At 44.1% G+C, this 24,112-nt stretch overlaps 1 protein-coding gene across 6 annotated transcripts in view; it reads right to left on the bottom strand.

Annotated features, from left to right (window-relative positions):
- The window catches only part of FBRSL1 (fibrosin like 1), a 501,855-nt gene that overhangs the window by 363,556 nt on the left and 114,187 nt on the right, over positions 1-24,112 (bottom strand). For all 6 annotated transcript variants that reach the window (XM_053959334.1, XM_053959335.1, XM_053959336.1 and 3 more), the window contains exon 2: positions 4,187-4,387. In XM_053959334.1, the coding sequence (XP_053815309.1) occupies positions 4,187-4,387 (201 nt within the window). The remainder of the gene's footprint in view (positions 1-4,186; positions 4,388-24,112) is intronic.

Raw genomic sequence — 24,112 nt, 5'->3', positions numbered from 1 at the left:
CCAGTGGCTACAAATCCAAGCATGATAAATACTATTTACCGTTATCTGAAAAATGCAAGTAAAACTCAAGCAGCTACACAGTCCTATTGCCCAACTGTCAGCATGAGCAGTATGATGCCAAAGGAAATTTTCCACAGTATTTCATTATCCAGACAAGTTTCTAGACAGTTTCTCTCTGTCTTGGGAAAGGCCCCACAGCCTTTCAGTACCACCAGCACTCACAAATGGGGCCAAGGGTATGTAAATGGTTTGAAAAGGAGCTATCAATTTTCACCTAGACATCAGAAGAAACAACGTGCATCCTGGATGGAAAAAATGACTTAGTGTATCACCTTTAGCTCAGATCAGCAGTAACCCAGAGCACAGCCCTCCTGGGGGGCAGGGAGGGTGTTCTATCCATTAATGAAGGTTGGATAACGAGATGATGAGCATCACAGAGAAACCACATGAATAGGTAATCAAACTTGTTAATGCAATTTAGCAGTTCCAGTCCAGCAAGAGCCGCGGCAACACGATACATTAATCACCAATGGCACTCAGCAGTTTGGGGAAGGCTGGGGAGTGAATGAGGCTCGGGAATTAGCTGTGCCTTCCCTCCCTCCAGGAAGCTCTGCTGAAGTCTCAGAGATGTCACGCCTCCGGAGCAACAGGACCGTGTTAACTCCCCTGCCCTCTCCTCCCAGGCTCCAAACCCAGCACGCTATTTATGAGCACTAAATACGTGCTACACCACCCTGCTCTCCTCAGCTTCTCTGAGACTCTCCCTCATCTCGGGTGATTTAAACAGTGGGTGAGAAAAGGAAGGAGGAGGTGTAAGACACTAATCTTCGTGACAAATGACTATCTGCAGAACACTGTGTTATTACAGCCGCATTTAACATCTAAATATATTCAACACACCATGATGCTCCCAAGCTGACTAAACAGAGAGCTTGAGGTTAAACTAACTGGAAATAACAGCAACTCTTTCCTATTAGCCCCAACTCTTTTCACAAGGTCATTGTACAGAAAGGGTAACGTGTTCTAAACCCCAGAAAAAGACGGAAAAAACCCAAAACCCCAACTATTCTATGTCCACGGTGCTCAGACATTCAGAGGAATAAGCAACTCCAAAAATGAAACCAGAAAAGAGAAGAACAGCTCAGCTAAGGCTAATCAAAGACTGACTCAAAGTTCAAAGAGTGACTCTCCAAAAACCAAAAGAAGAACATAGGACACATAAGGGAGTACTGGAACTAAGAGGTTTCATCATATATGTACCTCTTACTTAATCTAATCAAATTATACATAAAACCTTTAAAGAGGTGATAGGCTGCTCTCCCCCACCAGCACTGTCCCTTTGCCCCAACCATTGGGTTAGCTTTGGACAGGGCCTTTTGAAAAGGCCATGACTCAACTTGCAAGGAATGCTCCTGTGTTGGAGGCGTTACAGCCTTTCAGAGGGGCTGGATTTACTGCAGGCCACTCTGGCTACACCAAAATACACCACAGCTCTGAACACTTTCTCATCCTTGATGTACCTGATCCTGGTGATTGCAAGAGCTTTTGTTGATCCCCATTGTAGAATAGCAGCTTCAAGTCAGCATCTTTCCCTGTGTACATGTGCTGACAGCAGCCCCAAACTCTGACAAATCTTGGAGAAAAGGACCATTTGAAATGCCTTTTTCTCCCTCTGCTTAGTTACAGTAAGAGATAAATGTGTTTGAATGATTTTTATACACAGTCGGGAGTAATAGGCTGGAAAGGACAGATTGGCTCTTGCAGCCCTCTCCCCATAGCCTGAGGTACAGAACAACCAAATATTCAGGAGCAATAGCAATCTGGATGCTTTGTCAAATGGAGTGAAGTATAAATCTAATTTTCTAAACAAAGCAGACAACCTGGCACTGAAATCAGCTTACCACTTTGCACCTCTCTACAAGGATTAGCAGAATGCCATAATTATAATGCCCAATTTGATTTATTAGAGGAAGCTGCATAGAAAAGATGACAATTCAGTAGCATTGTGAAGAGAAGGGATGAGAGTAGAAGGAAAGCTTCAAATTGAACAGTAATTTCTAAGCAACATCTCAATATAATTAGCATTAATTACAGTAAACTATCCAAATTAGGTATAAACCTATGTTTAATAACCCTGAGATGCAAAAATCACCCCCCAAATTCCAGGAAACTTAATATTACAGCAAATTTGTCCAGACAGCTTGGCAGGAAATGCCAGAATTCTAGGTGTGAACTTTGTGATTACTAAAAAAAAAGGAAAATTATTGAATTTGTCTATATCATTTGCATAATGAGTTTGAACTAAAAATAGCCTAGTTTATGTAGTTTAGATTTTGCTGCTACTTTAATCAACTTAACAGACCTCCAAACTTGTCTGGTTTTCACAACTGTATCAGCTAGGATAATAGCAGGTATTTAAAAAACCTCCCTTTCCAACAACAGGAATTCTAAGTGTGACCTATTTAAAGAGGCACCATGTATTAATGAGCCACTCATCACAGGTTTTCTTTTATACTCTTTGTGCAAGCTCCTCACTCTTTTTAGAAAAAGAGTTTATTTCTTATCCTTACAGGTTTAAAAAAAATTAAACTATGGAAGTTGAATTCAGGTTTTTATGAATGCGGCAGCAAATCTCCTATTTAACCACTGATGGCAGCCAAATACTATTCAAAAGAAGTAAGTAAAAGACATCCTCATTTTTCAAAGCTGAATTACAAAGAAACTAAATATTTGGTAAACTAAGGCAGCAGAGTATGAGAGAAATTGGAATCTGTCAGTGCAACAAAATCTCTTACCCCAGAGGCTTCTATGGAAGTGCCATGAAATCCCTAGTGGACGCAGCTATGTGAAACAGTTTTAAATTTCATGTAGAAGATGTCACTGTTAACAACCTTTTCCTCCTGCAGGAAGGGGAAACCTCCCCACTGTCTCACACATCCACAGCTATGCAAATCCCTGCCATGCACTGCATTTCCTGCAGTGTAACAGAACTGAAGAAATAACTTTCACCAGACCATGAGAATTTCTAACTTAAAATGTGATGAGCCCTTCTAAATCAATATGCTGAAACACAAAAGAGTATGTGGTGGAGAAGTTATAGGGGAGTGTCTCATGACATAACCTTCACCATATTTTTAAATGTTAAAAGTATTGCAAGTGTGAAAAAACACTTCCAGAAACTGGACAATTCAATCTTTGGCTGTCTGGCACACACACGGGATTAATTTCACAGAACAGAAGGTGGCTTGAGTTAAACAGCTCTTTTTTTGCTAGAGAAATGGAGAATAAAAACCACTTTTTCATCTTAGTGTGTTTCTTAGCTCAGAACAAATGCTGGAAGGTCAAGTACACTGGTGTTCCCACTGGCTGCCACTTGGCACCCTGTTAAGGACAGCTGGGAAAGTGTCCACGGAGAGATGCTGCTGTGCCATGGGGATTGCCAACCCATGAATGCACACTAAGTCACTAACAAATCTCCCTGCTGAGCAGCAGTTAAGTGATAAAGAGCCTGCCAGCCTCAGTGCCTTTTCTTTGTCACCTGCCCCTCTGTACACACTGCGACTCAGATGGAGTCTCTGGAATAATTCCCTCCAGCATGACAACTCTTCATTCATTAGTGCTTTACCACATTTTAGAAGGGTACACAGGAAAGACTGCCCAAGGCACAGTTTCCTGCAAAATGCCTTTCCACTTCTCAAATACTTGAATAGTCTCTCCTCCTCAACAGTCTCTTTTGGGGGTAAATGAAACTCGAGTTGTGAGATGGACATAGAAGTCTGCAACTTCCAGGTGCACATTGCCCAGGTGCACATTTCCTCCTCAGAGCCTGCATAAATCCTCCAAAGGAGGTTGTGATCTGATGGATGATTCCTATTTGTGTTCAAGACCATCAGGGCCACAAATCTACTGTAAGAACCACTGCACTGTCTCAAAGCTGAAGGCACCAGGGAGGTCTGCTGCTTCCTGCCTACATTACTCAGTACACCTGGCTTCCACTTCAGCCTATGGAAGCTGCCCTCCACACAGGATTTGTGCATTGGCCACAAATCTCCTAAGAGGCATTGTTTTCACCAGCACAGATTACCAGAGAAGCCATTTACATGGACAACCTCAGCTACCAGCAAGGACAACATTTCACAGTGCCCAACACCAAGACAGTCTCTTCAGGTGAGAAGCATTTCCCTACCTGCTTGGATAGCTTCAAGGGGAGTTTCTTCTTCATCCGCTCCTTGCCTCTTTCTGCCTCTCTCTCGGAGCTCCCCGCATCATTGTTATGGCCATTTTCACTTGGCTCAGCAGATACACAGTTTTCAGATTCTCTAGGTTTCTTGCCTGGATGCCTCTCCCATTTCTCCTTCCGCTCCTGAGGCTTTAGTGACATGTCCTTCTGTAAAGGAGAATAAAAAAGAGAATGGTAAGTTCTTTATGTTCTTTGTGGCCACCTTTAAGCATTAAGATGTATAAATAACAAGACAGTGTGTATCTTCCAAAGATGACTTAAGATGAATAATTAGGCATGCACAACCCAAAGAGTAATTTTAGATTAGATTAGGATGAATATTCCAGGCTATGCGTTTGGTTAATTCCAGTGATGCTGAAACTGGGTATGAAAATTAGCTCACTTCAGATTAATTCAGAAACCATACCTCAACGGCACATGAGCAAATCAGCATCCTGAAGGGAAGCCTTAAACTGTTCAACTGAAATGGAGGTGGGTTTTGTTTTGTTTCTGATCTGAGAAGTATCAGACCCCCCTTGGGGCTGACAGTCTGTGATTCACAGCAGCATTCATATGGAGAAAGGCACTTCTAAAGCCCTACCACAAATTCCCTGAGCCAGAGAGATCAATGGGATCCAAACACACAACAGAGGTTGAACACTTCTAAGTGTTAAGTGTCTGCCCTGAACCAGGCTGTGACACACAATCTAAGCACAGTTTAAAAGCAGGTATGTCATGTCATAATGATTAACATTGGAAGTGAGATCAGAGAAGGGAATTACTCTGCTATCCCTGGCATCTCTGAGGACTGGAAGCTGAACTCCCAGTGACAGTACCAAAATCCCTCTCTATGCACACTGTGTGGAAAAGGAGTTGAAGAAATAATATGACAAATCACTATGACATTGGGTCACTACAGCGAGATACATTTTTCCCTTATGTCTTTTATTAACTGCTCAAGGGTAAAAACTGAACCGTCATGGGAATGTTTTGCAGGATATCTATTCCGATTATTTTTTAATGTGAGGTGAATAGATTAGGAAATACCCTAAAAGCGCTGCTTACTATGCCAAAACTCAGCCACAGATATTTTTCTAAATGCCTTGCTTTTGACTCAAGCAGTTACATGACAAGTATTTGTATCTTTCATGAATGGAGTTCTCAATACAACTGCTCACATCAATGCACACACCTTCAGTACTGCAAAAGAGCTCATGAAAATCATTAGCTCTCTACTCTCTCAAAAACTGAAGCCCAACAAAAAAAGAAAATTAGGAACTGGAATGAAATGCCCTGCTGATTGCTCCAGATTACTTCCTCCCCCTCTCCTTTAATTAGTGAATTGACTGCCTCAGTGTGCAACATGCTGATTCCACTCCAAATCACTCACTTGTTTAAAGTTACCCCTCCCTGGGAAGTGAGATGATGCATTGGCACTTTAGGGTCACAGACACATTGAAATTAGAACCAAGGCAATAAAATACAGCTGTTTCCACTTCCAGCCCAGGCTCCCAGAGAATCAGTCAGCACCCAACCTCTATACACCCTGCACAGGAGTCCTGAGGGGCTGGAGGCTCCTCTTAGAGCACACACAGATATATCAAGTTGAAAACCCCCCAAAATACAACTCTTCTACCAAAATTAAAATAACTAGCACTGTTTTGGAGGCACAGAACACACCAGAACACAGCTCAACTTGCAAAGTCAATTACTAGGGAAAGAGCAAGGAAAATACCTGTCTGGCATTATTATCCATGAATGATAAAGGAATATAAATCAGTGTTTACCTGCTCACTTTGGTGTTTAGTTTAAAGGTAACATTTTAAAGCAGCAGTTCAAGATGCCAATTGAAGGAGGTCATATTGTGCTGTTTACTGGGAAGCTACAGAGATAAAAATCAAATTGCTAATCTTCAGTTAACTAATCAAAAACTTGTCACGTGGAAATGGTATCTGCTAACTGATATTCAGCAAAACATTAGAAACAGAAATCACCACAAACATACACTTCTTCACAAAGGCAGCTTGTGATGTGACAGCAGGTGCAAGGAAGATGCTGCAGGAGATGACATGGACCCCTGATGGGGGAGAAAGGAGGTTGTGGCAGGGAAATGCCATCACCTGAGAGCACCAGCAAATCGTGCCCTCCTGGCTTGAGGGGCAATATTCGCTTCTACAGATGCCCTCAAAGCCAATAAATCGCCTTTTTGGTTTAAACTCAATCTGGTTTCATATGGTGGTGGGGCCTCTGTTAATGCTTTAGGGAAAGTCTTCCCTTGGTACCCACAACACATTCACTGCAGGTTTTCAGATGATTCCTATCACCACAAAACTGGTCTGCAAATCTCTGTTTTTCTCCTTACTGAATCCTACAGAATTCCCTACTTTGAAATGCAGCTTTTCATCCCTATTTTGTCTGGAGATTTAAGGCTTGTCTCACTGCTGAGCTGCTAGCAAAATTAATTCATGAAATACAGTTATAGCTGGATCAAAGCCAAGGAAATAATTCATTCACTTGTAGTGCCATCCAAGAATCTCAAGCACTTTCCAAACAGCCGTGAATTAAGCCCCAAGGCCAAGGCTGCTCCTGCCTCCAATGGGGGGACAGTGGAGGGAGACCTGGGGCAGCCACAGGGACAAAGCCACCTTTGTGTGACAAGAAAACCCACTCCAGAGTCCCTTTTCTCCCTGCTTCAGCAGAGGACACAGCCCACAGGACTTTTTCCTGGCAAGGCAGGACACTGAACTCAGCATGTCCCTGCTGACAGAGGGTGACAGCAGGCTGTTCTGTGGGCTGCTAAATGCAGACCTCTGCAGCCTCAGGCACAGAGCAGGAGGGGGCTAATGGGGTTTCTGTTCTTGCCTCCTTTGTTTCCTTTCTATTTCCTCTACTAAAAGAGCCTTCCAGTGATTGCTCTTTTACTAAAGTTTATGACCTCCAAGTTGGGGACCTCACTTAGCACAAGAGCTTACTATTTTTGGATGTGCATCTGTGCTTGTGCACAGGCAATTGCTGGAAAATTTAAGCACATCCAGAATATACAGTACATCACAAGAGGGGACGTTTATTGATGCACCTTGATGGACTTCAATCCAGAAATCCCAGCCTACAGGTGAGACTGGCCTCCTGACAAACTGCCCCACTGGAGCCTTCCCCCCAAGGTGAGCCCAGAGCAGCAGATATTTTCACCCTCTGCACATCAGGTAAAACCTGCAGATTCACACAGTGACAGTACCTGAAGTCAGATCCCAAAGTCAATAGGTCTTGTGGTTTCTGCCCAACCCAGGAGTCTGCAGACCTGACCACCTTTGCTGTCACAGGTCCAGTAAATCCCCTTCTCCAGCAAAGGCTGGTGGGTCCAGGCCCATTCTCTCAGTTCCAGAAACAAGACTGCTAAATCTTGCTCCAGAATATAGAAAACTGTTTTGTTCCTTACTACTTATTGCTTCCAGGACTGTCTCCTACCTGTCCTCACTTCAGAATTTTTCTGACACCTTCCAGGGCAGGCTACAGCCTCTCCATCTGCAGCCCCCTTGTCTGTCTGGGCTGCAGACGGAGTGCAGATGGTTCTAATTGGCTGCATGGTTACAGATAAGGAAGAATTAGGCCTTTCTTCAGAGCCTCTTTTCTGGCAGTTACTCCATGAAACATACAGATTCTCTCTCCCTATTTGTTTATTTGGATGTACAGACACCAAAGAACACTTCATCTGAAAATGGGGTTGTGGTACCTCCTCCAGTTCTCCCTGGAATACCTCGCACACCAGCAGCTGTGAAGATTCACTGACAAAGACCCTGGCAAAGGCTGGAAGCCCAAGCTGGCCCTGCAACAGATTTTGGGAGTCCACTATAAAAACCTTTGTGATTCTTTTCCCATCACTATCAGCCCAAGCTAGTTATGCAACTGCACCTCTGCTTGCAGCAGATCTGGCAGGAACCCTAAATCACTTGGAACACTACTTCCTGAAAAGCCATTTTTCTTCTGTCACCACAGCACAGCTGCAATCTCCAAAGACACTCAAGGTACACGCTGCCCAGTTTAGAAGTAAAGCTGGGAATAATGTGGGTGCACAGCCCTCAGCTCTGGAACGAGACTGTTCTTACCCCTAAAATGCCACAGCAAGACACTTCTGCACGATGGACTCCACGTTTTCTGTTTGATCAGGAAATAATGATTAGCCCTGGAGGAGCCTGGCACAAGCTCACATCCCACAGCCATCCACTGGCTGGAGATATCACTGCCTGTTTGCTCAGCCCAGCTCAAACTCAGCCTTAATCCTCTGAATTTACACAGCTCTGAGATCTCAGAAAGCGTGCAGGGGAAGGCTGTGGTTGTAAATACCTTTCATACACAGGGAACACTTAAAGAACCTGAAGAAAATGTCCAAAACCCACACAGCTAGATGAAAACCCTCGAGTCTGCTGCTGGGATGCAGAGGGTATAAAAGTAACACCTACAGACAATAAAATAACTATCCTTAGCCCTCGAGCATCAGTTCAAGATGCAGCCCTGGTGCAAAATCAAGTCCATTACAATCCCCCGTCCCCAGGGCCCATCGGACACTGCGAGGCTCAGCCAAGGACTGGTTACACTCCATTCCTGCCAGACTGCCTCTGCCAACTGCAGATTATATGGGCTGATTTCCCAGAAGGAAGACAGCCTGCAGCTTCTCTCTTCACAGCTCTTCACTGCAGCACTTATTCCTCAAGTTGGGCAATGCAAAATATCCTACTGAACATCACACAGGAGAAGGATCCACACAAAGGAAATGAAAAACACCACTGCCTCTGAAACTGACCCTGCTTGTCCATGTTTCTGCCTCCAGATTCTCTCAAAAAATTGCAATGGAAAAGCCCTTGAGGATCTGAGCACCATCTATCCTTGTATCAGCTTTATCATGCAATTAGCAGTAGGGTTATCAAATGTGTTTGTTTAATAGTTCAGGGAAAGATCCCAGCTCAGAAAGGATCTGAAACAGATTTATTTTTAAGTAGGTTAATTTTTAAATATTTCTACTGACCTGAGAGTTTATAGAACAGCACCACAGAAACAATTGCTGACAATGTTCTCGTGCTTTCTAAGCAGACAAAATACATTACAAATAGACAGATCACTACTGTCCATTTATTTGTTTAAAGGGGACACAGGAGACAGTAATTAAAATGGAAAGATAATATTGGAGATATACATGAGAAATGTACATGAAAGACTAACTTTAAAGCATGGATTTGAAGATAGGTCTGTAGAGAGAGAGAAACCACCACAAGAACAGGAGCCAGCACAAGAAGAGATGATTAGCCACCAGGCAAATGAAATTAGGTGAAAAATAAGGAAAGAAAAAAGGGATAAAAAGGACCACTGAAGGGGATCAGGTAGGACTACAGCCATGTGACTGAATTTGAACTCAGCAGGGTGAACAAGAAGCAAACACAACAGGAGACCTCAAAAATTAGTAGAAGCACATGTAACAGTGGGAGAGGGGAGAAGTTTGAGCTCTGCCCTGGAGAGCTGTGGGCAGAGTTTGCTGGCAGCAAGGACAGGCAGGGGTGTGGAAGGGGGGCTGGCCCATAGCTCAGCACTGTGGCTCCTTGCTGGAAGCCCCCATGGCAGGAGGCCAGCCCAGACTCACTCTCCCAGAGTGTGTCTGAGCCCAGGGCACTCGGGGAAGCAGTCTGCTGGCATGCCCAGCCAGACAGCTCAATTTCCACCGATGGGGAAGTTCTCACTTCTCCTGTAATATAACACACACTTGTTTGTTTTACTTTCCAGCCCTCTCTTCTCCCCACTGCAAACTTCACTGCAAACATAACTCAAGCCCCCCCAGCTTCTCAGCCAAAGACACTAAAGCTGTTTTAAAAGGCAGAAACAAGAGTCTAGATCTAAAGTGACTTTTTTGCTTTGACCCGACATTCAAGAAGCGCAATCAATATCAATTAAAATGATTGCAAATGAAATCCTTGCTTGTTTAACCTTGGACTGCAATTCTCCTTTCACAGCTGACATATTCCAGATGAGTTTGGGTCCTGCTTTTTAAAATGCATCACATTTGCTCTGACCCTGTCACATGTTTAGCTCAAGAATAAGATGACTTTTTGACAAGACAGATTTGGAAATGTTAAGACATTTGAAGCTGACACTGGTCTGCAGGTTTATGATACACGATTTAACTTAAAAATACAAGTGGATGAACCAAGAAACTTACTGTAATTGAAACACTCAAATTTATTACCAGAGGATATGTTCCTGTCACCTATGAATAGCTGAAGAGCAAGCTGCCATACTCTGCTGAACGCCCACTTGTTATGTCTCCCAAGAATTAAGACCTTTGCTTCTAGGACCTCAAAGACATCGTATCATGTAGAGAAAGCTTGGACAAATGTTACTTCAACAAAACATAGTCCAAAATTACAAAAAAGAAGGTCGGTTCACTATTCTTTTAAATGCACTTCAATCCACGTTGAATTTACAAGGCTTTGATTGCTCTTTTTGTCTGCACGTGACCTGAATAAATAATGATGATATAGTGCTGAGCAGTAATTGTTTTTAAATACTGAGGAGAAAGGGGGTGATACTGCTCCCTTCCTTTTTTCAATTATTCAAGGAAAAATCCAGTCCTCTCCTTCCACAGTAGTAGGAAGCACAGGGAAACAGAGTGTTTAACACTCATTTAGGGGACAATAAAAGTAAGAATGCACGCAGCAAACACCTTCACTTCAGCAAGAGGCCAAGGAAATCCACACTAATGCGAGCATAGGGCTGCCCATGTTTTTGGTATAAACCCCTGTCCACCATCACCCATAGGGGAGGTGGATACACAAAATCTCCCGTTTGAAGCTGCACTCCACGAGCTCCATGGGCAGCCAGCCGTGACTTTCTCCCTCTCCTCCAATTTCCTCCTCAGAGCCTGCAGGCGCCTCGCCGCAGAGAACTGCACCCGTCTTCCTCGCTGCCTACTCACAGACACTGCACAGCTATTAGGACTCCCACAGGTGCTTGCTGTCCATCAGAAAGGAAATGATCCCATTTTAAGCCATCAGTATTACCTCCAGTGATGGCAGTAAATGCCCGACGAGTGCTCACAGAATTACTGTCAGCGGAAAGTGTGTCAGAGAGCAAGGGAGCTTAAATGATTGAAGGGAAGCTGGGGCACCATTTTCAGGTAGATGAAATGAGGCATATTGCAAGTGCAGCCTGCCCAGCTTTTACACCCTGCAGGAGTGCTGAAAGGTGCTGCTGCCCATGCACCAGCAGGCCACCCTGCCCAGCTTTCACTGCAGATAAGAAGTACATTTTGGCTGAAGCTGCTTTCAGCCAAGATTGGGAGCTCAGCCTGCCTGGTTTATGTAGTGTACAAAAAAGCTGGAAAGAGCTTGTGCCTGTCAGACAGCATCTTCTCCAGCTGATTTGATCGCTGCACTGCCAGGTGTGAATGCTGAGCAGGGAGCACATCCTTCCTGCAAACTCCCATCCTCCTGGGAGTTCGTCCCAAGGGACCCATCAGGAATGGCAGCAGCACCACACACTGCCCAGCATCCCACAACTGACAGACTATGCAAAAACATCCCCATCTTGAAGAATGCAACCTGGGGCCATCAATCTCAAGTAACTTCCATGGGCATCCAGCAAGTAAGAAAAGTGACACAGTCAGGCACACGCTCCAGGTGCAGTGTTTTGGGAAGACATTCCTCAAGTGTGCCAATATGCAAGGACACTGCTGAGCCCTCACTGCTGACAGCTAGCAAACACATGCTTCTTGACAGAGCAGCCTTTAAACACTTAATCTGAACTAATTCCCTCTCCCCAGATTATTCAAACAGGCACTCCTTGAATTCAAGAAACAGCTCCCACCAAGTAGCAGAATCAGGACCTGAAGAAGCAGCTCCTTCCCTAAAGCCAGATGTGGCCACTTCATCCCTCATTTCCAGTCTTGCCAGGAGGTAACACAACCCCCAGTCCCCAGCTGGCCCTAAGCTGCCAAAGGAAAAGGCAATGAAGATCCTACCAGGACAAACTGGTGTGGCAGCTGGATGCATTCATCATTACCAATTTTCAGCTAAGCTAGTCAGATAAAACCAGAAACACAATGTAGAGTAAAATAGGCCTCCAGCCTATTTATTACTATAGACAGGAATGCTTAGAAATACTACATGACTCTTTAAAATGAAAAACAGAAGGAGAAGACCCAACTGCTCCTACCTCTGCTGAGGGGGATGTCATGCTTCCATGAGCTGGACTCTGGAAATGGAGTTGAGCCAAGCTGAGGCTGGGCAGATGGACTGGACACATGGCTCATTTACAAAAGGCAGGGGCCTAAATTGCTCTCCTCCATCTATGCTCCTGCATTTAAAGTGTTGATCTTGACAGTGTGAAATACACAACAACCACAGTGTGATTGTACTGACTCCCACGTGAGTAGCTTCATACTGAGACTGAAGAGCTACAGCTATAACCTTCGGTAGCTTGGTCATGACTTCAAGAACCTCAGCCTGATTTCTAAAGTAATTCAAGGCTTCCACCTGCTAAATACAAAGTTTTTCTCTATTTTTTAGGTTTCCACCACACGTTCACTTCATGGTACATACTTTTAAAACACAGCCATGAAAAATGTACTGCTCTTAAGGCAGTAGCACCTACAGCATGAAAGCTCCAGACGAATCTCCCACACGGTGACAGCCTCGAACACATTCACTCTACCAGCAACTGCAGACGTTTTGAGACTCTGCTCCCAGCCTACACTCTTTATTCCCACCTTCCAGGAAGGGTGCAGCTCCCAAAGCTGCAGCAGAGCAGAGGGGTGAACGCTCCTCAGCTCCAGCAGAGCAGGCTGTGAGCTCTGCAGTTTGACACAGCCAGGAGAGACAAGCGCTCGCTCACTCGCTCCTGCCAACTCTGCTGTAGGGGTGAGAGTCTCCAGAAATAAAAACAGCCATATCCTGATCCCTGGGGCTGCGTTATAAATTAATTTATGTTTAAGCACCATGACACTAGAGGCATTTTTTTACCAACTCTGCAGTTGCCCTCAGTGGTAGGCAACAATTTTCAGTTCAGCTGTCATGAGCTCTAGAATGTGTATTCAATAATTAGTCCTCTGGTAGTTTTCTTCTGGCTGGGAAACAAACAAAAAATATAAATGGTTCAACAAGAGGAAGTATGTAGAAGCCAACCTCCTCCAGAAACAGCTGCCCATAGCACATTACTGCAACCTAAGGGGAAAGTTCTGAGCAGGATGACTTCTAGCAGAGAGAGATGCCTTTCTAACTATCTAAATGTCACATGTGCTAATGAAAAGCCCAGGACAGTGCATCTGTGCCACCTTGGGCACCCCTGCTCCTGCGCTGCTGAAGGGATGCATTGAACACTGCAGAGATGTTCTCCCACATCCAGGGGCTGAGCACATCACGTGCTCCTGAGCAGCTCTTCTATAACTGGTTTGCTTGAACAAACAATGAGCAGCCAAATGTTTCAATATATCCTTAGGGCATCCTAGAATAGTTTCAAACAGTCTGATATCTGTGGCAGAGGCAAAACATTCATTTATATCTTAGGCAATTGCTGAGAAATGGAAACACTATAGTAGCAGGCAATTTTAATGTGTTCTATGTTACAAAACATTTTCAGTCAGAGAGCTCAAAGGTCATTAATAGATTTTCATATGTTTACAGACAGCAGCAATTTCAAGCTCTGTAATTTTAAAACTGAATGTCAGTCTCTCAACTTCCAGCTGTTATTTTAACATTAGATAATGAACACAATGCAAAGGTTACACAATCACTTGAACCAGCTTATGCAGTAGATCCAGTCACACAAATAATTATTAAATTCTAATTACACATATATTATCACTCTTATTAGAACAGCAGGGCAAATCCTCTTTTATAGATAGATCAACAGTTTAGAAAAAGAGGCCAGCAAGGTTATGCTTTTAGAGCTGCTCTTCTCTCTCCCCCCATCACCTAAAGCACTGCTGATTTATGAGTCTCAGAAACAACACCTTGTTAACACCTCACCAATCAGTGCACATCCAGCCACCAGCTTCTGTTTTACTTAAGTCCTTTATAGATCCCTAATACAGACATTGATGCCTACTTAAAATATTCCTCCTTGATCAGAGGGACAAAAAAGCATTTAGTGTTTACCCAGTATCCTGTTTAAATATGCTGTTTTTTCTTTATACAACTACTTTGATACTGAGAAGACATCCTCCAAAACTTAGAGATTTCTCCTAAGGAGAGTGCTGTTATCTAAGCTAAAGCTTTGCAAGACAACAGGGTCCCATAACATAGATTTTTATTTTATTGTAATTTTGGGGCAGATTAAATTATTGTAATCATCTGACTCTCCTATCATGCCGTCAAATGAGCAAAATCACCCAGCTGTTGTCTCGGGGAAATTTTAGATGTACACTAGCAAACTATCCTCTTACCACATAAGAAAATCAGCAGATTATGTTTTGCTCATCTCCCTCATTTTTTTCCCTCTCTATTCCCAGTGCAAAGTGTTTCTCACTCTGGTTTATTCTGCTCCAATCCAGCTGTCAGTCACACAGCAGGTAACCTCAATGGGAATTGAGGAATCTCATCCCCAAGATTCAGCTTTGAAGCAGGACATGCCAGCAATGTCCCTTTGTGTGACTGAGGTCCTGCAGTGACAGCAACGCTACCCTGGCAAAGTGACGTCTCTCTAATCCCCACTGCATCCTTAGCCAGCCATGGATTTCACACTGGGAAATTCCAGGCTTTGACATTAAATAATTCCAGCTGGGATTTTCAAAGGATAAGAGATAGGAGTCCAATCCCATCACATTCCAATAGGAAGACCTTAAGGTTTGGTTTATTTTCTTTTTAAGAAGGAAACCCATATTTCATTCTCATTTCCAGCCCGGTTTCCTCCGGGACATGAAATTGAAAGCAAGAAAAGGAGGGCAAGTGCAGTGCTAATGGGAAGAGAGACTGACAAATGACACCACCAGATCCTGGGTACATCAGCTTGCAACGGGCCATCCAAGAAGGAACAGATAAATCATCAGCACATCCATTACTGTCCTGAGGAAAAGGAGCCTCTGTACTTTCCCTGGTTAGTCTCACTTGCCATGAAGGAAGAAGTAACCAAGCAAACACCCAACAAGGGCAGCAGACAATTAAAGCATAAAAGAGAACAAACCCAGCAAGCTGCAGCGAGGAGAACATGTGCAGAATGGGAATGATGTGATCCACTCATCCAAGCATGTCAAATACAGCCCGGGGCAGGCACAGCTGCCAGGACAACGACCCACGGCAGAGACAGAGCTCATGCTGACACTCACTCCACGCCCTCTCACCAAACCCAGAGCCAGTGCTCCAAGTTTTCATCGGCTTTCACACTCTCTCTCCATCATGCTTAGAGGACCTCAGTCTTCCCCCAGCCAAGAGGTGCTAAGCTCTGTCTCTCTGCAACCATTTCCTCAATTCCCATGCTAAATGACAAGTTTCTCTTAATGCTTAGCTTTCAGATACAAAAACTTGTATCTGCACTTCCCAGACCCGAAAGTGAAGGCTGGCTGGCTTATAGGACATTTTTCTTCCTTACTCAAAAAGACTTTGCCAGCCAGAGACTAGAGAAAAGGGCATTCATACAAAGTTTTCCATTTGCTGGTAGCCTTCAACTTTGAAACACAATAGGGAATTAAACATGGTACAGAGCAGCACCTTTCATCCCTGCTGACCCACTCAAATTAGTTAAAAGCACTTGAACATCTGATTTTTGTACATCTCTGAGAGTTCAACCTTGCCTCTCATTTACTGTTCACAGCACCTTGTCAACAGTAAACATCACAGAGAGAGAAATACAGAGGCAGCACCCAGCATTTATTTGTTCAAACAGGCATAACCCTTTGGCAAGAACCAAAAAACCCAGTCAATGTGAGAAGGTTAAGATGGAACAGATGCAACCAGAGACTCTGGGGAACAGCCTGTGTGGAAGCAGGGTTTCTTGTGATTACTTCTGTCTTGTAGTTCTTAATAACCCACATCACAGCTGACATCTCCACCAGCTCTCTGCTTCCTTATGCAGATAACCAGAAACAAAAAAGCTGACATGGCAATTATATTGTACACACACTGCCTAACAACCCTACAACAGCACAAGCAACAGAGAACACCTCATGTGTGAGATACTTAGTCTAAAAGTTGTTTTAAAACCTGCTCATAAAATCACGTAAAAGCTGAGGCACAGCTCAAACGTGCAACAACACAAAGAACTTTCAAGACGACAAAGACCTATAAAAAGCATCTTGCAACTCCTGTTTGTTAATAAAGCTCTGATCTCCATCACAGCTGCAACCAGGGCGCTCCTGGTGCCCACAGCACATCACACCCGGGCAGCAGCGCTTCAGCGAGAGCTGAGACCCCGGCCAGCAGAGCAGGGAGAGGCTGGGGTGCAGCAGGGCAGCGTCCCCTCTGCCACCTCCATCTCGGGAGGCTGTTGCTAAGAGACAAAGTGCCACGGGATGCCCGCAGAATCCTCCAGCTCTGCCCCCCCAGTGCCTCAGTGCTGTTCCCAAACCGGGCACCCAACGGGTCACAGCGTCTCTCCCGGAGCCTTTGATAATCTCGCTTTTGTGCGCAAAGCAGCTCTTGTCAGGGAATTCAGGGAGCCCTACGACAGTAAAAACTGCTTATAAAAAGATAATATCAAGAGTACTCCGTTTTAAAAAGCTGATAGAAGGGCACAAGGGGAAATTTCACACATCAGAACAGAAGTGCTCACTAAAGCAGAAAGGGGTTTAAAAACACAGGGGTTTTGAGGTGTTTGTTTCCAGCGAAGGATCTGGTTTTCTCAAGTTCCCCACTGTGACCGAGCAAAATTGTAAGCATTAGTTCTCAGATTTCAGCAGAATCTGTAAAAGCAGGTGACTGAGACACCAGCACTCTCTTTGCAAATATATCAAGGCAAGTGTATTCATAAACCTTACAGACCGGGGCTGACAATATAAAGGCTTTAAAAACCAGAAAGACCGGCTTCAGCGTGCACCCATCCCACAGAAGGCAGCAACCCGGGGAGTGCAGGGCCATGTTAATTAACACGTGCTTAATGGCACTTAATTCCCCATCTCTCTCTCCACACGACTCTCTTATTGATACAGATGGGGTTTGTGGCTTTCACATCCCATTAGCAAAAGTCTGCCTCTAGGAAAAAAAAAAAAAAAGCATGCTGAGAAGGTGAGGGAAAGTTCTTTCATAATTTATAAATAACATCACAATTTGGCTTTTATCAAGCTTTTCTCATTAGCAATTCTTAAAGCACAACACAAAGGGAATCAGCATTTTGACCTCTATTTCTACAGAATGAGAAATTAACAAATGCAAAGCAGCTCGCTCCAAATCAAACATCAGTTCTCTGGCAAATCTACATCTTCCAGCTCCTGATCATTCTGTGCTGCAGGAGAACCAACAGTCAAACACTGAAATCTCCTTCTGGCACTGGGAAGGGTTTCATGGTGGTGGTGGAGAGCAGATTTTTCTAGGACACACAGTATGTGCAAATGCAGATATTTGCTACAGAGTGGGCAACAGGTGGTATCTGTACAGCTTCAACCTTATATCCCTTTGAGTGTCTTAGATGAAATCAGCTTGAGAATAGCAAGGACAACATGACCAATATATTAAGTCAAGCTGTTTTTTTACCAGAGGAGCAGAACTGGCAGCACTTCTTGGCTTCTGAAATACGACACATAACCTGGCCTTTCTAATGCAGTGCTTTGGATGGCACCCAAATCCAGCACCATCTGGCCAGCATGGGCATGTGTATACAAAGAGGACAGAAGAGACTCCTGGCTGACAGATGAAGTGACATATCAGTGCAGCAGCACAGACTCCAAATCTCTTCAGCCTTTGCAAAGCCAGCTCAGCAGGCTGCAAACACGGGGCCAGTTAAGTGACTTCAGGGCAATAGAAGGGCTGAGAATTTCTCATGCAGATAAGATCCAGGTAAGCATTTGTTTTGTTTGCAGAAAGCATTGCCAACAGTAAAAAACAAACAAACAAACCCCACAAACAAAACCAAACAAAAACGCTAAATGTTTTTCCTGGGATAGGTTTGAAGCAGAGGGTATCACACTTCTTCTCCTGCCTCAAAACTAATCCATAAGTTCAAAAAATCCCGTTTTCCCACCTCTATTATCACATTCACTCTTGCATGACATTCTCCTGGCATCACACAGCAGACAAAACCAACATGTTATTCCATGGCTTAGAACTTCTTAAAGCTTGGCCTCCCAGCCATGGCACAGGCCACTCCTTCCTTCTCTCCTGCTACCAGGACTCAATGCACTAGATTTTTCTAGTTTCAGTTTCTAGCATTTCAGGGATGATTTGGCAATAAGGAAGTGAGAATACTTAGGTAACAGCATGAATTGCAATCTGTTCAAGAGAACAAGTGGGATGTCTCATATCACATCTACCATCCAATTCTGCATTCACCTACATGGTTTTATGCAGCTGTGAACTCCACTGAGACAAGGAAAGTTACAGTGGTGGAGAAGAGAGAACAATCACGATCTTAGTTTATGCCAAGTCAAAAATCAGACCAAATGCCTGTTACACTTTGAGAAAATACAGACAGCCTATCCACCTTCTAAAATCTCAGTATTTTACACAGAGTAGTCCAATCTTGTTCTGAGCCTGACCTGTTTTCATTCATTCCCAGAGATCAGCTGGCTTTATGGAACAAGCCAATTATCCCTTCCTCAATTTTGCAGTGATACCACTGCCAGCACAGTGCCTTCTCCCAGCTCCAGCCCCTAATGCCTGGCTTGTGGTTTCAGGATCCAGCACTTGCCTCAAGCCTGAAACGTGACAAGTGGTCCCAGAGCCAAGGAACTTGGGGACACAGAGCCCAGAGCTGTCCCCATGCAAAGGCTCCATTCTGGCAACCTCCACCAGCTCTCAGCACACACTTGCTACTTCCCCTTATCTAATCTCACTTTCTGGTACTTGACAGTATCGCAGGTCTGGCATTTAAAGCATTTGGAAGAAAAACAGCCTGCAGAAGCACCCAGGGAGATTAGAAGGAAGGTGCTAATTGTCTCTGTGGGCAGTGAGGAGGTGCTGGTGCAAGGCCATGTCCCATCCCTGCCACCCATCCCAGCTGTGCCCAAACCTGCTGAGAATGACCTTGAGAAAGCTTTTTCCTTTACCAGGGGTGATGGAGGCACCCGAGGGACAACTCAGAATTCCTTTATGGGTCCCTGCCGCTGCAGCGGCACAAACATCTGGGCAGCAGCACATGCCCCAGTTCAGCAGGCAGCAGCACTCTACCACGCAGGGACAGCTGAGCTTGGCAAGCAGGGGATGAGGTGTTGGTGACTGCCCCAGCCAGCAAAGTCACTGACAAGTTCTTAAACAAGTGATATTCTGAGCTTAAGTTGAAACATATTGTGGGATGAAGGAATGAAGAGACAGAAATCACAACGAGGAACTGAAAAAGAGAGAGTAAGCCCCTTATTCCCCTAGCACCCCAAAGTAAAAGTAATTAGAGAAACAGAAAAGGATTTTAAGATGCAAGGGATGCACAAGGAAAAAAAAATCCCCCAGACAAAATAACAACTGCAAAAACAATCCACAAAACCAGATCACTACGTTCTGTTCAGGTTTTACACTTCAAAAACTTGTTAAGTCAGGCTACTGATACAAAAATGCTCGTAGAAAACTCCCAATACATTAAAATCAGACATCAGTCAGTCACAAAGCCCCTTACTTGCATAAAACTGACCTATTGCCTTCTGTACTTTTACACGTCTAAACCACAGTACTTCAGTAACAAAGGATTTTAAACCCCACCATTATCAATGAAGCACTAATTCCCAGGACCCACTTTCACTTTTTGATTCTACAGAACCTCTGATTCTTTAGGGCTCTCCCATTCTTTGCCACACCTTCCTCAGCTGGTTTCTCTGTCCTTTGCTATTTGCTTCATTACAAACAGTTTGGAGGATTGGAAAGCACAGTATTTAACATTTTATAGAAACATCTGCCAACGGAGCTGCTAAACACTCTTGTAAGAGAGACAGAGATGTTTATTTAGACATGCTGCTGACGTTTCCTGTTGCATTTTGATCCTGAGGCATATGTAGTCCTTCCAAACAATTTAGCATGTACTGTGGAAGCACAGTTCTCAGAGAAGTGCAGCTGAAAGTAATTGAGATTGAAATTTCAGGCCCATCGCAGCAAAACCATTACCAAGGCTCCTCCCAAGGCTCCCGGCAGAAGCAGCACCTGGCAGAAAGGCAGGCAGGACACATCAGGAGCAAAGTCTGGGGCTTGGGCAGGACAATTTACTGGCTGGCTCAGGTGATGCTGGTCATGCTGGCTGATACCACAGGGCTGCAAAGTGCAGCGAGCTCCTCTCACAGCCCAAACACCACCCGGGCAACAAAAGCTGCAAAATTCACACACAGCACCGCCACACCCGGGGCACCGCAGGTGTCCTGACCGGGGTGCCACTGCCACCAGCAAGCCACTGGTCACCGTGCTGAGCCAGCTGGGCCATCCCTCCAGCCATCCCTGGGCACTGATGGCTGCAAAGGTGTGTCCTTAAAGCACCTGTCCCTGTGACCTCGGCTAGATTCCATTACAGTGCTGGGAGAGCTCTGCCCTGACTCCTCCCTGCCCTCCTGCTGGAATTTACCACTCCAAAGTGCAGCTGACAGCACAGAGCTCACCCAGCCCACAGCAGTTCATAACCTGATGGATTACTGCAAACTATAAATTGATCACAGTTAAATCACCTTCAGCTGCTGCAGCAGAAGCCCTCAGGGACAATGAACCCACATCCCTCATCTCTCTGCCCTTGCTTCTTATGTATTAAAGGAGGAGTAACCCCTCATTACCAAGTTAAAACCATTATGGTGGGCTAGTTTTCAGACAGTACTTAAGGAAGAGAGTGGTTTAGCCTACATTTACTGAAGAAAAAACCCTACAGTTGCAGCAATCTGAAGAAAAAGAGAGAATCCCAAACACTGCTTTTGACATCTGATCCCTACAAGCAAAGGATAATACTTTCAACAACAGATTATAAATCTGTGTATACAGAAAGGATTAATGCAGCTTGTTGGTTACAGAGATGAAGGAAACCTTAAAAAAAATAAAAAAGGGAGAACTGTAAATTCAAGCTAACCACACAAAAATTAAGGGTTTATTATGGGTTACAGATTTAAACAAGCAAGCAAAGTACTGTTGTGCACCAAAGGAAGAGGAAATAATCTACTCTAGCTGAACTTACTCATTCAGAAGTGTGGATTTCATTCTCCTCCCAAGGAACACTTTTGCAAAAGTAGCTGATTTTACCTTGTGTTTGGGCTGACAAAACAGTGAGGAAACAGCATTTCATTGTTTTAAGACCCTCATAAACTTCTTCATGGGGGAAAGTAGATCTCTGCCTGCAACAGCTGACCCAGTATGATGTCCCATACACTGTCATTTCTTCTGATGCACGTTTTTAAATTATTTGTGTAAATAACCATGCTGGTTGCCCACATCTGGCTTCCATAGAGAAGCATTTTAAGGAGGAAGAAAATAACCCCCAAAAACTGGAATACTGTGAAAACTTGCATTTTCTGAAACTACTTTCAACAAGAACCAGCCCAGGAATTTTCTTTCATTTGAGCTTCCTTTAGTAGTGCTCATATTCTGCACGCATTTGTGTGGAGCACATTACTCCAATTAAAAAAGAAATGGCACTGCTAGATCTAGCCATATGCTTATAATTACTCTGAAAGAAGTAGGTTTTTTGGATTCTTCTTCTGGGTCCAGAGGTTTTAAATTCTTGATAAAGGTCAAATCATCTCATTCAGAAGTGATGATGAAGTTCCACCAGTGTTTGACTGAAAGAAAGGTCACCAAATCCAAATGCTCTCAATATTCTTTAAATAAACCCGTAAGCCTTTTCTCAAGTGTTAAGGGTATTTAAGGACACTACAGTAAAAATGTATACACTTTATTTCTACTCTTATCAGTCAGAGGCTGCATTAAGTGGCTAGAAATCTGAATAAGAAACTCCTATCATTGAACCTTTTTCTAAGTTCCTTGTACCACAAGGAACCAAAAAATCCTGATGCTCTGAATATACCATGGTGACTTATGATTTTAGTGAATGGAGAGATGCTAAGAGGGAAGGTACAAGAACAATAAGCAGAGCTCCATCTCTGAATCTCTTTATAACAGATTAAACGGATTAACTAACAGCACCAACTCAGAGATTCATAGCAATAACTAAAGAGCAAACACTTTTAGAAGCAGCATGTGCACTCACTTCATAACACCTGATGCACTTGAGATCCCTATCTGTGTAACACTAAAAAATTAGTAAGATATTTCAGATTCAAGAGACAAGAGCAAAGGGTTGCTTTGAAGGTCTGTGAATTGAAAGATTTGTATTGTTTGCATTCATCAGTGGATTTGTTATAAAACAAAGTCCTGAAATGAATTCATAATCATTTAATCACAGCAGCTTTGATTCACCTCTCAGTCACAAAACACAAAGGTATGTCACGATTCTGTATTTCCAGGACTTATAACACACTGAAATCCCTGAATAAGCATTAACACCCTTTTATTTCGCTAACTGAACTAGTAATTTTACTTAGAAAATAGTCACAGGTGCAGTTTCACATTTCTGTGTATTGTGTTCACAGGAGCAAGGGCACTTGCCAGTATTAGCAAGTCTTTTTTATTTTATTGTATTTAGAAGGTTAAAAACTACCCCGGATATACACTACATAATAAATTTTAATCACTTAATTTATAAACCTCATATCTTTCCTTTACCCTTTAACTTCCAATGGGAGAATTGAGCCATGCACAACCAGGCTACACATGAAATCAGCAGACAGGTCAAACCCAGAATCACAATTTGCAGCGATCCCATGTCAAGCCTTGTTCCGTGGGGCATTCTCTCCCTGAAAATTCGGCTTACATTTTATCTACCCTCTTAGCTTAAGGGAGAAGGTCACCCCCAGTAACAAAATAAAGCTCAGCAGTAGGGGAACCCACTAAAATCGGGGAGATGTTGGAAACACCGCTGAGCAGCCCCGAGGCAGGGCCTGGCTGGGGGCAGGCAGCTGGCAGGGAGGCTGGCAGCACAGGAGAAACCCAAGCCCGGCCAAGGCCAAGGTCCCCCTGCCACCTCAGCCTCTCCCAAGCTGTCAGTGACGAGGCTGCTGCTGTCACAGCCCTCCCTCCCTGCCATCAGACACCGATAGCGCGCCTGTCACAGCCATCGGGAGCGGGAGGCAGAGATGACAAATCACAGGGAATTCGTGTCAACACAACCGACTGGCCCGAAGACAGACAGCTGGTGCGCGAATTCCAGCACAGACACTATCGCCTGTGAAATCATTCCAAGGCATTTTTAGCGAGCGCAAGCGCTCAACAACAGCCCTGGCTGCTAAAAATAGCCTGCTGGAGACTTGCTCCAGCATTAACAACAGTGCTGGCTAAATTTGAGTCATGACCCACTTGGTGACATATAAGCAAAACAAGCACAAACCTCATCAAGAAGTGAGAGATTAGAATGCTTAGAGCCCCAGCAATTGTAATGCACCTGTATTACAATGTTTTCTTGACATCATCCATGTCAGTTGTTAATATATTCCCCCAAAATCCTGGACAGGGAGGGAGGCAGGCAGGATCCTCTACAGCGAGATCAAAAGCAAAAATTCAGGTAATTCTTCAGCCAAAACATCAGTGTAGCTCAGTGCAAGCCCTCCTCACTGCAAACAAAAGGGACCAATGCATCAAAGGTGCCAGGTGTCCCCATCTCTCCCATTTCAAAAGCTCCAACCAAGCATTCATCAGTTTACAAAACATAACTGCAGTATCAAGGAAAAAACAGCAAACGTTGCTTCCCCAATGGTTTTGA

The sequence above is a fragment of the Vidua chalybeata genome, chromosome 18 (assembly GCF_026979565.1).
Source record: "Vidua chalybeata isolate OUT-0048 chromosome 18, bVidCha1 merged haplotype, whole genome shotgun sequence".
NCBI classification, from domain to species: Eukaryota; Metazoa; Chordata; class Aves; order Passeriformes; family Viduidae; genus Vidua; species Vidua chalybeata.
This window is presented reverse-complemented; position numbering and strand designations above follow the sequence as displayed.